Source organism: Vespa mandarinia, chromosome 2 (genome assembly GCF_050613455.1).
Source record: "Vespa mandarinia isolate Hongniang chromosome 2, ASM5061345v1, whole genome shotgun sequence".
Classification (NCBI taxonomy): Eukaryota; Metazoa; Arthropoda; class Insecta; order Hymenoptera; family Vespidae; genus Vespa; species Vespa mandarinia.
In genome coordinates, this window is record NC_140811.1 from 546,797 (window position 1) to 562,037 (window position 15,241).

The following is a 15,241-nucleotide window of genomic DNA, read 5'->3' on the forward strand; positions in this document are numbered from 1 at the left end:
ATATTGTTTATTATTATTTTCTTTGTTATTATTATTATTATTATTATTATTATTATTATTATTATTATTATTATTATTATTATCGTCACAATTATACTCCGATTATTTTGATAAGGAAACTTTTTATTTATATACAAATAAATCCTTTAATAATCCATTACATTCACAGCCTAAGCACTCCTTAGGTAAATGCATGATTTGTCATTTGCGTTACTTCCATAACAATCTTATAATAAAAAAACTGATTACATATCGTGTTTGAAACTTAGAAATACACTTTTTACGTAGTAAGGATTCAAATATGTCTTTGAGAGAATACAAGACCACCTGCCGTTCGCGTTAATGCATTAAATATCATTTAATTGTAAAAGCAATATTTTCGTTCGTAATGCAAAAAAATATTACGTATACTCTCACAATCATTTGAAATATCAATTAATAATTATAGAATAAAATAACTTTAGGAAATGAAAGAAATATTATAAGAATTGAACTTTTTACAAGATTTTAAGATAATCCTTCTAGTAATTTAAATAATATAAAAACATCATGTTACAATTTATAACAAATAATACTTATTTCATTGTCAAATGTACATTATCACATTTGCTGAATAATTATTTACTGTATATGATATAATGCGATATAACAACATAAAAATTTTTTTATTAAAGGAGCATATATATTTAAACATATGTACTATAATCCAATTGCACTTAAGTTTTATACAAGTTTCTCAAAATAAAGCTAATAATGATTTTCAATATTTTTGAAAGAATACATATTTTTTGTGCACAGATATTAAAGTTTTTTTGTGAAATAACAAGAAAATAACTGCTCGTTTACAATACTCTCCGAGAAAATCTAACATTCTCATAGATTATTTAAAAAATAGAATATTATACAATACAACCATCCATTGTTTTTTTTTTATTTTTTTTCTTTTCTTTTTTTTTTTTTTAATCATTCCATGATCACAATCTAAAAATGCAAATAAGTTAAGGTACAAGATGTTATTGTATATATGCTTAACTCAAGTATAAGCTGTATGCACTTGTAATATACATACGACGTATACTTTAAACACGGTCATTTCGTTATACATATCACTCAATTCCAATCGAAGTATTCGAACGTTTGTTAAACTTCCTTTTTATATGGACGTATCGTTCATAAAATTGTGTTAAAAGTAATAATATTATCAAATAGCTATAACTTTAATATTTTACCTAAAGTGCACACTGCATTTTGTGCGCTTAGATACGCGCGTTTGAAAGGAGATCGAATTTTTAATTATTTTCCTTATGTTTATGCTAATTTTCAATTTATATTTGACTTCTTAACAAAATGTATAAAATTTGATAAGCCATAAAAAAATATCAGCTTAGATATGCAAATCAGGTATAATATTTTTTTCTTTTTTTTTCCTTTTTTCTTTTTTCTTTTTTTTCTTTTTTTTCTTTTCTTTTTTTTTTTTATTTTTTTTTTTTATTTTTTTTTTTTTTAAGAGTTATGCGTTACATAAACATTTCGTTTAAAGTTCATAGAAAGTTTTTTTAATCACATACAGCGTAGTGCTATGTGAAAACACTTTTCATTACGTACAAAGTATCGATGACGCATTAATTGCTTATCGATAATTATATAGACCATTTTGTGTAGAATTTTTAGAGATTGGTACTCTCCTGTTCAGATTTAGGCCGAGTCGAAGGAGGCGGAGGTGGTGGCGGTTGTGGCCTAGGAGGCCTTTGATGAAATCTTGGAGATGCTGGAACAGGTTGTTGTGGTGACTTAAGCACAACTACAGTCTCTGTTTGTGTTTGAACATCAATAATGTTGCCTTCAGATTTAGTCCTTGCATGTGCCTTTGCCTGATCTGGGACATCTGGTCTTGCAGGTTTCTCTGGTCGTTCACCATACAAAGACATAGACGAAGGTCGACTACCCACACTAGGACTTCTCTGCAAGTTCGAAGCTGTGTTGCCATTGCTCTCCCCTGGATTGCAGAACACATTGCCATTTCCACGCACTTGTATTATACTGACCTGTTGCTTGTCCACAGAGTACATGTGTGCCCTTTCCAAAGTAAGGGGCTGCAGATTTATTAAAATTAAGTTTTAATGTTATTAAACACGTTTATCACATTCAAACACAAGATAAATATCATATATTGTAAAAATAATATTCATAGCTTATATTCCATTTAATACTCATTCATTACAAATTGTATAAAACTGAAAGCAATATTATTTATATAGCTTACATATTTCTATTTCACAATATCCAGGTTGCAATACTTGTTATGGATTCGCATAGTAAGTACATTATTACAGAAAAATGGCAAATTTTGTCCACCAAATTAACCATTCTATCTAAAGAATTTAAATAATATATTTGACTTAAAATACGCCTATACCTGTAGTATCTTTATCGGATAAAAATACATTTGATGAATCAAATCTGTTCCCTGTTAATAAATATACAGGAATAATATATGTTACATGTAAATACTTACTCCAGACTCGGTGTCTAAATTTTCATTACTTTGACGCGGCTGCTGTCTTATGAGGCTTGACGGACGAACCAAACCAGCAGGCCGTTCTGGAATTGCTGGTTTACTACCCCTGTCTCCTGTATTTAAATTCGTTATACTGTTGCTATCAGACTTCTTACGTAATTCGACTGTATCATCTATAAGAATTTTATCCATTAAATGACACTATTCCAATAAAAAAGGAAATATTGTATTAATTTTTTCCAAATAATCTGACCTGCATTATGCGTTATGTTTGTAATATTTCTAGGAGCAGCAACTGGCCTTCTCCTTTCTAATGTAGATGGAGCAGGTTTTTCTGTTGGTAATGGCTTAGGTCTTGGCGAAGAAACATCCGAATTGTCAATATCTATAGGTGACTTGTTTTGAATGTTTTCTACACTACTTATGGTTTTATCAAGAGAAACAGGAACATTTCTTTTTTCAGACTTTTGCAACTCCGCATTTAATGTATCTAGTTTATATTTTTCTGTATCAATATTATTCTTAGCCAATTCAGATTGTGAAGTATTCATTTCAGAAATATTTTCGCAGTTGTCTGCAGGTTGAATATCTACCTGAGCTATTATTCCTTCAAAACCTATATGTTTTATTTCTATATCTGAATTTTTGTCAACTTTTTCTATATTATTTTCATGTCTAGTCAGCAATTCTGTATTTACTTCATGCTTTTGTGCCTTGTATGTTGCCCGGTTAAGTGTAGCTGACATTAAAGGTCTGGGTGGCTTATCTGGAGCTGGAGGCGGTTTATCATCACACTTTTTATCATTTTTATCAGGTGTTGTACCACTTGGTGGCGTTGGTGCTGGCTTATTTTTTCGACGAGCCGCAGGCTTTGGACTGCCTTGGGGTGGACTTTCACCATGATCGCTCAGACTACTGTTCGAAACACAACGACGCATACCAATCACTTGAGGTTCCGAGCCATTGACTATTCCAATTTCTAAGTCACGATCAAAATCTATTTCACCTGGGAAGAACCAATCTGCATATGTTATCAACTGATCCACAATAAGACTAGAGATACTTGTAGTACTCATATTCATTCTGAAATAATACGATTGTGTGTGTGTATATATACATATACATATACATATACATATATATATATATATAATAGATTGATTACGAATTAAAAATATCATATGAAACATATAAATATAAAATAAATGAGTACTTACACTATTGTATTTACATCTTCTTGTGGACTCCAAATCAAGTTAGGACCTATTACGATTGCTATGTTTTGAGGTGACATTTTATTTATATCCTGGTTTTTGCTCAATACTGCTAAGAATTTAATTAGGAATCGCAAATTTTCTAAGTTTGCAGACGGAAGCTTATGCAGTACTTCCCAGAGCGCACGTAATCTAACTTCATTTTGTGTTATTTTAGCAGCAGCCATCCATTCTGGGTACAATCTTTTAAGAAAATAATAAAACAACGATTATAATAAACTGTTATAAATAGAACATCCTATATTATAATAATCATATTTACTTAAATGTTAATAAAGGTTCTGGAAGTTCACGTAAATAAGACTTCAATGCACCAGCAATAACATGAGGATCCTTGTATTCTAAAGCTGTTGATAAAGTCAAACAGCATGCATCTAAACTTAGCTTAATTCTACGAGATTTAGATGCAGCACCGGCTACTCTAAATAAACCCTCTTCTTCCATTCCTAAACGCAGTAATGCGGATACGCATAATTGTATAGGTAATGCTATTTTCCTATTCGTTACTCTAAGATGTTCTTCAAGAGGATAACCATAAACAGGTTTCATTTCATTATTATCTGTAAAATGTAAGATAAGTATTAATGTAAAAGAATAAAATATAATATTACTAGTTCCAAATTCAAAAACTATATACTAACTGATATAACTTTCTAATCCAGGAATAAGATCTTCAAGAGAGTGTAAAGCACTTTCATGATATGCTCTTTGCAATTTGACATATTGTATGATAGTCTGCGCTAGTTCTGTTTCTCTCGACATTAATTGAAACATTTCTGCAGCTAGTTGATCCCTGCATTGCTCGACTTTAGACTCAGCCTCTTCTAAATCTTCTCTTAAGCTATCTGCTTTTGTTGCACCAGTTCCTACATATATGTAATGTAAATACATATGTAATATAATATAATATTCTTTTCATTTATTATTACTCCAGTATTGTAGGAAAACTTTTTCTTTTTATATTTTGCAATTAACTATTTACGAACGACTATTTTATCGATATTTGAATATTGTTACTTAAAAAATATATTCATTACCAGCATTATGCTTGCTAGCTTGTTGATAGCGCGTTTTTGCACTGTCCATGTCCAAAATTAATCGTGCCAAATTTCTCTTATGCTTCAATATATTTGGAATGTCAGTATCTAAAATATGCTGTAATGGAGCTGCAACATATTGTTCTACCTTTGCTTCATGTTCAACCGTTTCATTAGCTAATGACATTTGTGCCCTTCCACATTCTAAAAGAGTAAAACCCATCAGACCATCCTCTGTTGCATTTTCCAACATCGTTTGTCCAAGTATATACTCGGGACATTTTTTCTAAAATAAATATACAAATTTTTATATACAATTACGTAATTATAAAATTAGTATAAATAATAAATAAATTCTATGTTATATGCTCTATGTGTTATAATATATCATAATGGATTACAAAGTAATGCATATAATTTGTCATATAAGTAAATGCAATAAGATTTTTCTTGATATTAATTAATCAATATTTACCAAACGTTTCTCCTTAAATGCAGGTTCCTGTGTAAATGCTTGATTAGGTTGATTACCAAGTCTTTTACTTAAGCCAGTAAGAGCTGCTCTAATCTGCTCTACATGTTTGTCTGCAGCTTGCAAATCATCCGTGAGCACTTCTGTTTTGCCAGCTCTATTTAAAAGGAAAAAAAAAAAAAAAAAAAAAAAAAAACAAATTAATAAAAGAATATAAATGAAAGATGATATAATAAATGATCAATGTATATGACGTTAATACATTAGTCTGTCTAAAGAGAAGAAGCTTAAACAGGAATAACTACTTTTGGAATATCCTGACTCATGGTTTATTTTAGTACATGCTCTTCAATTTTCCTTTTCTTGTCTGTCAATAACCTTTGAACGTACAATATCAATAAGACTAATACACAATATCTCATTGATAACTATTATAAAATCAATAAAAAAGAATTTAGAAAAAAAAAAGAAAAGGACAAAGGAAAAAGAACAGAAATGCATAAAATTACTTTAACATTAGTTTTTAATAAACGGACAAACTATAACATTTTTCGTTGAGAGAAAAGTATATAATGAAATTTGAAAGTACGTTTTCGTCCAAAAAGAAAAACAAAAAAAAAATCGAGAGAAAAAAAATATACTGCTTCGATTTCAAGGTAAATCAATCGAAAGAGTTTGCCCTTTTAAATGTAATCGTAAAGTACGATTTACCTAGAAAAAGTTTGATCGGCGAGCTGTTTCACCCTGAAAAACTGTTTCTTCATGGTCGCTGATCGGTCGACACTCGAGGTGAAATCGTAGCGAGAACACTTCCGTCGAAAAAGTGATCGACTGTTTAAAACCTTTTCACTTTTGAACCAAGGATAATATTTTCGAATTTAGCTCGGTTCACGTACGTTCATCTCTTGTTTTCTTATTCTCCGATACACGGGACGATAATGTTTGAAGACAAGGGAAAAGGAAGGGACGATCCTTCGTATTGCAACAAGGGCGACCGTCCGTCATAATGTTTCGACTATGATCTCACACCCCGTGCGTAAGGCGCACACAATTTTGATCGGTCTATTCTTACGCAGCATCGACGCGATAACCTCGCCGCACTATGAACGGTAAAGACAAACAAGACTACAATAGAATTACACACGACCATGCACTTTCTTACGTTTTTACGTATTCTATTATATGATTGGCGCTCTTGTTACAGCCAAAACTTGTTACGATTATGAACGACAAGACAAACGCACCGCATTGTAAATCCTTCTCACTCTCACGGACTTCTCTTGTCGACGACAAACGACGACGACGACGACGACGACGATGCACGCAAGTAATCGACTGAACATTGCCGCGCCCTGTGTGCCTCTTCACGATTGCCACCAATTGCCATTAATACATGTTGAATGCCGCTTTCTTTTACAACGACTTCAGGCTCTTCCAAGAATCGAGATAGCAAAGTGGCGGAAAATTCAATTTTTACATACTATCCTAAGGACGATACTATTCTTACTTTTAATATTTCATTATTTTCATTTAATCTTATAATTATATATATTTAACATTTTTTCACACACACACACACACACACGCACACACTCTTATATATATGTAGTATTAAATAAAATGTTTAAAAATATTACTAACCCATTCACAAAAATTAACTCCTTTCGAAATTGAAATATTTTATTCTTCACAAAGATAAACGGTACAAGAAAGAAAATATACGTAGAAGAAAAATGATACGAGAGACATTATTACAGATGAAGAAGAGAATAAGTGATAATAAATAAAACGTTTCCGGCAATTTAGCTAAATCAAAGCTGTCTACATATAAAGAGATAATAGGGAGTAAGAGAGAATAATAATATACATGAGAATTCACCAAAGCGAAAAATTCTTCGTTGCGTATGTTATTGAAAATGTTTTCACAAACAATGTTCTATTAATTTATGATTCTAATTAAAACGTACCAAGCGCGATGTAAATGACGCAATAAGTATCAGAAGGGTTAATCTTATATAAGATATACTGCGAAGCTCTGTAACCATTTGATGTTATTGACATGTCAAGTTAAATTACATATACAAATTGTTTGTAAATATCAACCGAGTTAATATTAAAAAAAAAAGAGAGAGAAAAAAAAGAAAATAGATAAAACTGATTTTAATTCTGCATCTGCAAAGTTAGATGGCGTAACATTAATGTGTTTATTCAAGTTGAACTTTCATACATACTAATGCGAACTTTTAGATTATTTCATACATATTAACGCGTACAATTATGGACAAATTGACCTTATTTTTTAATCAATCTTCCTATAATTATATTTTCCTTGAATATTATCACAATAAACTATTCGTCATATTAATAAAGACGCATATATATATATACATATATATATATATATGCACAAACAAAATTAATAATATATAATAATTAATAATAGTAATTAATAATATACAGTAATTTCCTATCGAAATAAAATATAAAGAAAGACAACTTATATATTTATACAAATTTACATTCTTACTATCGATTTAATATAATTGTGTATATCGATACAGTTAATTGATTAAAATTATATTAGCTTGGTATACTTAACAAGCATTAGGCAGCTTATGTTATATTATATATATATACATACATACATACATACATATATATATATATATATATATATATAATTCAATAAAAATAGTATGTTTTATAACTATTTGACGTATTTATTTTGACGAATTTATTTCTTTAATATCACACGCACTCGTTATAAGAAAACTATTGTGGATTTATATCAAATGAGGCATTTTGACATTGTCCTTTTTTTCAAATTAGTATTATTAATAATTTTCAATAACATCTACACATAAATTAAATGAATAAGTAAGCAACATTGTAATGATGTACACTGCATATTTGCGCATTTCTTTAAAAAATGGACAAAATGTATTATTTCGAAAATATATATAAATAGATGTAAAAAATAAATTCAATATACATGTAAAATATATGTAACTATTATATTATTTCACACATTCTATTATGTTGTAGTATAAGAAATAATTAATAAAAACAATTTCATAAATCATAAAATGAACTAAAACAACATAAAGTAATAAAGAAATTTGTACACTTGATCGTGCACGCGCGTATATGTATATATGCAACGCACATGCTATACATGTATAATACATATATATATATATGTATGTGTGTGTGTGTATATATATATATATTCTATATATATATTCTATATATATATATATAGATCTATATAATATATATATATATATATTCTAATGGTATGTTTTGAATTTAATCTCCAGTTAAATAAGCATGTGCTACGTTATTCATAGAACAAATCAATATATACCACACGTGTAAGTTCATATATTGACACGTGTGTAACACATAACTTAACTTTTAATACTGAATCACAGAACCCTGCTAAAGAGTAAACAATAAATTATATCCATACTTATCTTCATATGTTAATCTATTAAAGAAATTGTGCCTGTCTTAAAAAAGAAAAGATAAAGTTCGCCATTTATAAAATAGAACACGTCATTAAATAGAACTCTCTTCAAAGTAATAATAAGTTTTAAAATAATAAGTAATAATAATAGTTTTTTTTTCTCTTTTCAAGTTATCCCAAAATGATTTTATAAATTTACTTAATAAATTGATTTAATTGCTTAAAGCGTCACTTTTTAAATAGTATATAATAAAAGTGATTTGAGAAGTTATTACTACAGATATTACTTTCAAACGTTCTTCGAAACCATTTGACAATATTTGAACAGATATCAGTAATGATTTTGCTGATATATAAATTTTATATTCATTACTAAAATTATGAAATTGCGGGAATCTCAAAATTGACACTAAGATTTTCGGACTGTGCTAGTTTAACAATGGTCGATAATTTTACTGCGACACGAGCAGCTTCATCGAGGTCATCAATTGGAACGATTTTTAATCCTGCATTTGCAATCAAAGCTTTAGCCTCGTCAACATTGGTTCCCTGTAATTATACAAATTTATATTGTACATAATTAAGAGATATTTAAGAGAAAAATATTATTAAGTGTTAAAATGTTCTACCTGCAATCGAACAACAACAGGAATTTTAAGACTAAGTTCCTTCGTTGCAGCAATAATACCCTCCGCGATAACATCACATCTCATAATACCACCAAAAATATTAACTAAAAGAGCATGTACCTGTAAATTATAAAAGCATAGAATATTAAATATTATCTGAAAACAAAGATAATTTGATACAAAGGTAATTTATATAAATTATGTTAGGTTACTCTTGAATCAGAAGTGATGATTTTAAATGCCTCTTTTACGGCACTGGTAGTTGCACCACCGCCAACGTCAAGAAAATTAGCAGGTTCGCCTCCATGTAATTTAATAATATCCATAGTAGCCATAGCTAATCCAGCTCCATTAACCATACAACCAATATTTCCATCAAGTGCAATGTAATTCAAATCAAATTTGGCTGCTTCTACTTCTTTAGAATCTTCCTGAGTCCAATCTCTTAATTCAAATAATTGTTTTTGTCTGAATTCGGCATTATCATCGAATCTACATTTGCAATCTAACGCAAAATCTAAAATTTACAAATAAACTGATGTTAATATAATCAATAATAATATAATGGTAATACTATCGATAAAATTACTTACAATTTCCATTAATATCTTCAGCAAGAGGATTTACTTCTAAAAGAAGAGCATCCTTCTTAAGAAACATTTGATAAAGATTCATGATAATTTTGGAAATATAATCTTTTACATTTTGAAGACCAAGTTTTGTGACAATACGCTCTGCTTGCTCCTTGGTTATACCTTTATTAATATCAATGGGTTCATACATTATGGCACTAGGATTTGTTGCAGCTACTTCCTCAATATTTACTCCACCTTGGCTAGATGCTATTATAACAGGACCCTGGGTCATAAATAAAATTTAGTTTCTTAATAGAAATTTATATATGTGAATAAAAATAATACTTTAAAACTCTGATTACTTACACCAAAGGCACGTTCCATCATCACTGCTAAATAATATTCTTTACGGGGGAACATACGTTGTGTTACCATAACAGCATTACATATTCTACCTCCTTCGCCAGTTTGTTTTGTAATTAGTAATTTACCTAACATTTGACTTGCTAATGCTTTTGCTTCTTCTGGTCTATCAATGAAATGGAAATGTTTGAAATGTAAAAAAAAAAAAAAAAATAATAATAATAATAATAATAATAATAACAATAGTTTCTTTATCGATTTAAATAATATTATGTTATTAAAATTAAAAATAAAGAACTTACGTTTCGCACATCTTTACACCACTAATATTGGAATCTTTAAAGTGTCCTTTACCTCTACCTCCTGCAAGTACTTGAGCTTTTAAGACAATATCTTTTGTTTTCAAGTCAGCTGCAAGTTTTCCTGCTTCATCTGGCGTTTTTGCAACACCAAATTTCGGTGTAGGTACACCAGCTTCATTAAGTAAACTATAACTGATGTGTTCATGTACATTTAGATTTCTTATTGTTTGTTTCAAATTACTTTTGCAGGCTAAAATCTGTAAAATAAGTAAATTTTTAATAAATATTAAATATTAAATATATCATCTGACATATAAATAATAATTACACAATATTATGTTAAAACTGTTTTCTCTAATAGAGTACAACTATTTCACATAATAGTGATTATTAATGATTTTAAATTAAGCTATAAATATATTATGCAACATTTAAATATAAATGCATATACAAAAAATAATTGACATTGAACTACTATCATTTTCTTTTTGCAAAACTTGGCACAGACTTTCTCTTATCGAGTACAAATAAAATACATGACCTTTTTTAATCTACAATTCATGATAAAATAGTAAATAGTCATATATATATATATATATTATATAATTATATACATATAATTATATAATATATAAAATTTATATATACATATATAATACATATAATATGTTAAAAAAATTCTATTGAATACGTAAAAATAAATGAACATCAATATATCGAAATAATAAAATTTTTACGTTCGAAATTTAAATTAGAAATGTAGAAAACCGTGGATTATTATTCCGTCGAAAGTAATTCAATTATATTTAAGTAAATGCGCAAGAAACTTGACCTTGATAATAAAAAGATAAAAAAAAGAATGCGGAAGATAATATGCGATAATTATATAACTGTCATTATAGTTTCTTCAAGAAAAACAGATTTTACGTGAGACCGACACCCTTGGCTTCAAATCAGTTGACCCTGGCGCCTAATTTAGCAGACTACATCACCTAATATGGACGATCGCCTCTCTTTTACATGTCCTTATAATCTTTACACGTAAGAAAATATTAAAGCTTTAATCTTTCTTAAATATATTCTACCTTCCAAAATGATATTAATCTTTTATTTATCGTTTTAACGTACCTTGGAACCATTTAATCGGGTAAGACACTCTGCGAGTGAAATCGTTCGAAACAACATTGTAGCCATCTTGGTAAAGTGTTGGCAATAGACTGCCACCAAATGCTGGTTTCGCCATTGTGTCCCCGCCTTTCTTGACGTTTCTTTCTGAAACATGACGTAAACCAATATATATCATCATTATAAGGAATTTTTCAATAATTTGCACTGACTTGTGATCACATTTACTTATTACATTACTCTATAGGTAAATAAATAAACAATTTTTTATATGTTTTTCATTAAAAAGAAAATAAATTTCATTTTATTAAATTTGTACATTTACAATGTAGGTTACTTCATTCGATAAATTTTTAATCTTTTTTTCTAACAAAATATGACATTTTTATTATTGATTTTTATTGCCACAAGTAATTGTATAAATCAAATTTATATTTTGTGTAGAAGCCACTAAATAATTTATTTCCTTATTTTTTTATATTTATTATCTTATTTCTTTGAATTTGTCAACACTTTTCTTTCTTATTTTTTGCTCCATTTGATTTTAATACAAAATTAACATCTAGATTTAAAGATCTTGCAAGACTTATAATAGTTGCAAATTTGGTGATTGATTCACCTGCTTTTTCAAAATCATCTATAAAGATAAGTTTCAATTTTGATTCAGATATTAATTTTTTTGCTTTCTCCACATTAGTTCCCTGGATACAATAATTCAATTAGTATTTATATACTATTTATATTCTCACTCTTATATTTATTCTTTATCATTACCTCCAACCTGATGATTATAGGAATAGTTGTTTGCAATTCTTTAGTAGCTGCGATGATTCCTTCTGCAATGATATCACATCTCATAATACCACCAAATATATTAACAAAAATGGCTAAAACCTAAGGATATAGAATTTTTATAATTTAATATGTCGGTTTATTATCTATTTTTTATTTTTTATTTAAATACAATACACCGTCTTATAAGATTTATTATTTTTCTCCATACCTTTGGATCTGTAGTTATTATTGTAAATGCTTCTATAATAGTCTCTTTTGTGGCACTACCACCTACGTCTAAAAAATTAGCTGGTCTAACACCATAGAAAGATATAAGATCCATTGTTGCCATTGCTAAACCTGCACCATTTACCATACAACCAACAATTCCATCTAATTGAATATAATTTAAGTCAAACTTTTTTGCTCGTGCCTCATTGGGATCTTTTTGAGACCAATCTTCCAAAGCAAATAATTTTTTCTGTCTAAACTTAGAACTATCATCAAAATTACATTTGCAATCTAAAGCATAATCTGAAAAAATATTAAATTAAATTTTAATTTGTTTACATTCTTTTCATAAGTTAATCATTACTTACATTCACCGCAAATATCTTCTGCAAGTGGATTAATTTCAATTAATAGAGCATCTGTTTCAAGAAATAATTCATAAAGATTACAAATAATAAGCGACACAATATCTTTGCCTTTTCCTTTAACACCCAATTTCTGAATAATACAATTTATCTGTTCTGATGTTAGGCCTTTAATTATGTCAACTGGTACATAAAGGAGAGCTTCAGGATCAGTAGCAGCAATTTCTTCAATATTTACTCCACCTTTACTAGATGCTATCACAACAATTCCCTACGAATAACTTTTGTATGAATTAATAATAAATAAAAGTAGACAATTTATTTTATTTAAATAATGTATTTTCTTTTGATTATTTATTTTTACAATTAACTTAATTATAGACTTACATTAAAAGTACGCTCCAACATTATTGAAAGATAATATTCTTTTCGTGGAAACATGCGTGTTGTCACCATCACTGAATTACAAATTCTTCCAGCAGCTCCTGTTTGTTTAGTAATCAATAATTTTCCAATCATAATTTCTGATATTTGCTTTACTTTCTCAGCACTAATGGTAATAAAAAGATATCAGCAGTGGCAATAAAGTAATTATTATTACTTATTTATATAATGTCTTGGTGTTGTAACTGGAGAAATACTTACGATTCACACATAACAACGCCACTAACATCAGTATTTTGAAAATGACCCTTCCCTCTGCCACCAGTAAGTACTTGTGCTTTTACAACTAAATCTTGTGACTTTAGTTCAGTAGCTATTTTAGCAGCTTCATCAGGTGTTTTAGCCACTCCAAATGGTGGTGTTGGAATTCCAGCTTCTTTTAAAAGACTATATGCAATATTTTCATGAAGATTCAAATATCGTAATTGTTCTTTTATTATTAGCTGGTTTTTTCTAAGAAACTAAAAAGATAAATTTTTCATATAACTAAAATAACAAATGTATGGTACTTTTATTCAAAGAAATTTTTTAATATATGCTATTAAAAAAATTATTTTTAGTTTTGTAAAATAATTATAGGATAATATAATGGTATTTTTATAAAAAATAATGTACCTGATTACAGTGATTTAAAATTTGTCGTCCTACAAATAAAGATGATGATAGTGACATGATAGAAATTATTATTAAAGTCAAACCAATTTATTAAATTTATATTTAGATTTATCAAAATAAATGCCGTTTGTAAAAGTTAATGTTTATAAAAAAAAGCAACGAATGTTATATGATTAATATCACAGTTATTTTCATATGTACTTTCATCACACTTCCAAGTTACTTATACAGATATTCTTTGTTTGCATCAAAAAAATAACAAAATAAAGTAGGCAATGACTTCTTGTCATATGATGTATGTATCTGGTTTTATTGGAAATTATAAATACGCTGTTTTATCCAATGTAATTGATAAAGTCAGCAAACAGATATGTAAAAAAATATAAGCATGGTCGTATCATGCAGAAAAGGCAAAAATAGATTATAGACTTTTGAACTTCATAATCTATTTTTTTGGATACACATTAGACTTTCTCTTTATTAGATTTCTATTTATATTATCTTATTTTCTTATGTACGTAAATTAATAACAGGAAAGCTGATATTAACATTTAAGGAATTATCTTTAGAATTGTACGTATAAACCACTTTTAATAGAGTATTGAACGTGTTTATTTCATTTTGTCAATATTCGTTAAACTAATAACAAAATTCTTATTTAACTTTTCTCTGCAATAAAGACAAAAACTGTATAAATAAAAAAAAAAAAAAGGAAAAAAAAAAAGAGAAAAAAGGGGAAAAGTAGATACATTTATAACTTATTAAGCAAATAAGTGTGAAACAAAAAATTAATTTGCGAAAAAATATAAATACGTATCTATATGAATAAACATTATTGTTATGTAATAAAAAGCAAGTAACATATCTTATGTTTTATAGAAGAAAAAATCCAACTTTGTAATTTATCGAGTTTTCATATGTTCATATATATATATATATATATATATATATATATATATATATACACATATATATGCACATATGATATATATATATATATATATATACATATATATCATATGTGATATATATATATATACATATATAT

At 28.0% G+C, this 15,241-nt stretch overlaps 3 protein-coding genes across 8 annotated transcripts; all 3 read right to left on the reverse strand.

Annotated features, from left to right (window-relative positions):
* Positions 1 to 102: 102 nt before the first annotated feature.
* On the reverse strand, positions 103 to 7,649 carry LOC118451456 (rho GTPase-activating protein 44). Of its 4 annotated transcripts, XM_035888016.2 has the most exons (11): positions 6,943 to 7,648; positions 6,546 to 6,786; positions 6,013 to 6,401; positions 5,305 to 5,458; positions 4,830 to 5,115; positions 4,434 to 4,658; positions 4,055 to 4,352; positions 3,736 to 3,975; positions 2,772 to 3,601; positions 2,516 to 2,691; positions 103 to 2,093 (listed from the first exon to the last, which is right to left on the reverse strand). In XM_035888016.2, the coding sequence occupies exons 3-11, from the start codon at positions 6,063 to 6,065 to the stop codon at positions 1,668 to 1,670; spliced, it is 2,688 nt and encodes an 895-aa protein (XP_035743909.1). In that variant the 5' UTR covers positions 6,066 to 6,401; positions 6,546 to 6,786; positions 6,943 to 7,648; the 3' UTR covers positions 103 to 1,667. The 4 variants fall into 4 exon arrangements, 3 of the variants coding, with proteins under 3 accessions (XP_035743909.1, XP_035743910.1, XP_085511121.1); XM_035888017.2 differs by lacking the exon at positions 6,013 to 6,401 and having other exon boundaries at positions 6,943 to 7,649; XM_085654995.1 differs by lacking the exons at positions 6,546 to 6,786; positions 6,943 to 7,648 and having other exon boundaries at positions 103 to 1,961; positions 2,046 to 2,093; positions 6,013 to 6,149.
* Positions 7,650 to 8,820: 1,171 nt separating this feature from the next.
* LOC118451388 (succinate--CoA ligase [ADP-forming] subunit beta, mitochondrial-like) lies at positions 8,821 to 11,929 on the reverse strand. The gene is made up of 7 exons (XM_085655004.1): positions 11,768 to 11,929; positions 10,640 to 10,896; positions 10,341 to 10,503; positions 9,993 to 10,257; positions 9,612 to 9,916; positions 9,400 to 9,519; positions 8,821 to 9,319 (listed from the first exon to the last, which is right to left on the reverse strand). Exons 1-7 carry the CDS (start codon positions 11,918 to 11,920, stop codon positions 9,149 to 9,151), a joined length of 1,434 nt encoding a protein of 477 aa, XP_085511130.1. The 5' UTR covers positions 11,921 to 11,929; the 3' UTR covers positions 8,821 to 9,148.
* On the reverse strand, positions 11,850 to 14,993 carry LOC146873156 (succinate--CoA ligase [ADP-forming] subunit beta, mitochondrial-like). 3 transcript variants are annotated; one of them, XM_085655007.1, is made up of 7 exons: positions 14,194 to 14,993; positions 13,780 to 14,039; positions 13,522 to 13,684; positions 13,138 to 13,405; positions 12,768 to 13,072; positions 12,539 to 12,600; positions 11,850 to 11,911 (listed from the first exon to the last, which is right to left on the reverse strand). In XM_085655007.1, exons 1-6 carry the CDS (start codon positions 14,248 to 14,250, stop codon positions 12,553 to 12,555), a joined length of 1,101 nt encoding a protein of 366 aa, XP_085511133.1. In that variant the 5' UTR covers positions 14,251 to 14,993; the 3' UTR covers positions 11,850 to 11,911; positions 12,539 to 12,552. The 3 variants fall into 3 exon arrangements, with proteins under 3 accessions (XP_085511133.1, XP_035743748.1, XP_085511132.1); XM_035887855.2 differs by lacking the exon at positions 11,850 to 11,911 and adding an exon at positions 12,067 to 12,465 and having other exon boundaries at positions 12,539 to 12,658; positions 14,194 to 14,991; XM_085655006.1 differs by lacking the exon at positions 11,850 to 11,911 and adding an exon at positions 12,325 to 12,465 and having other exon boundaries at positions 14,194 to 14,992.
* Positions 14,994 to 15,241: the final 248 nt, after the last annotated feature.

Bases quoted from the DNA above. Each gene is read 5' to 3' on its own strand.
- LOC118451456 (XM_035888016.2), bottom strand. From the start codon at position 6,065: ATGAAGAAACAGTTTTTCAGGGTGAAACAGCTCGCCGATCAAACTTTT. The intron at 5,116-5,304 runs GTAAATATTGAT...TATTTATTTTAG, and splicing joins CATTTAAGGAGAAACGTTTG to AAAAAATGTCCCGAGTATAT. The intron at 2,692-2,771 runs GTCAGATTATTT...AAATTCTTATAG, and splicing joins AAACATAACGCATAATGCAG to ATGATACAGTCGAATTACGT.
- LOC118451388 (XM_085655004.1), bottom strand. From the start codon at position 11,920: ATGTTTCAGAAAGAAACGTCAAGAAAGGCGGGGACACAATGGCGAAAC. The intron at 10,897-11,767 runs GTACGTTAAAAC...CTTATTTTACAG, and splicing joins CCCGATTAAATGGTTCCAAG to ATTTTAGCCTGCAAAAGTAA. The intron at 10,504-10,639 runs GTAAGTTCTTTA...TTTCATTGATAG, and splicing joins GGTGTAAAGATGTGCGAAAC to ACCAGAAGAAGCAAAAGCAT.
- LOC146873156 (XM_035887855.2), bottom strand. From the start codon at position 14,250: ATGTCACTATCATCATCTTTATTTGTAGGACGACAAATTTTAAATCAC. The intron at 13,073-13,137 runs GTAAGTAATGAT...ATATTTTTTCAG, and splicing joins AGAAGATATTTGCGGTGAAT to ATTATGCTTTAGATTGCAAA. The intron at 12,466-12,538 runs GTAATGATAAAG...TATTGTATCCAG, and splicing joins CTATAATCATCAGGTTGGAG to GGAACTAATGTGGAGAAAGC.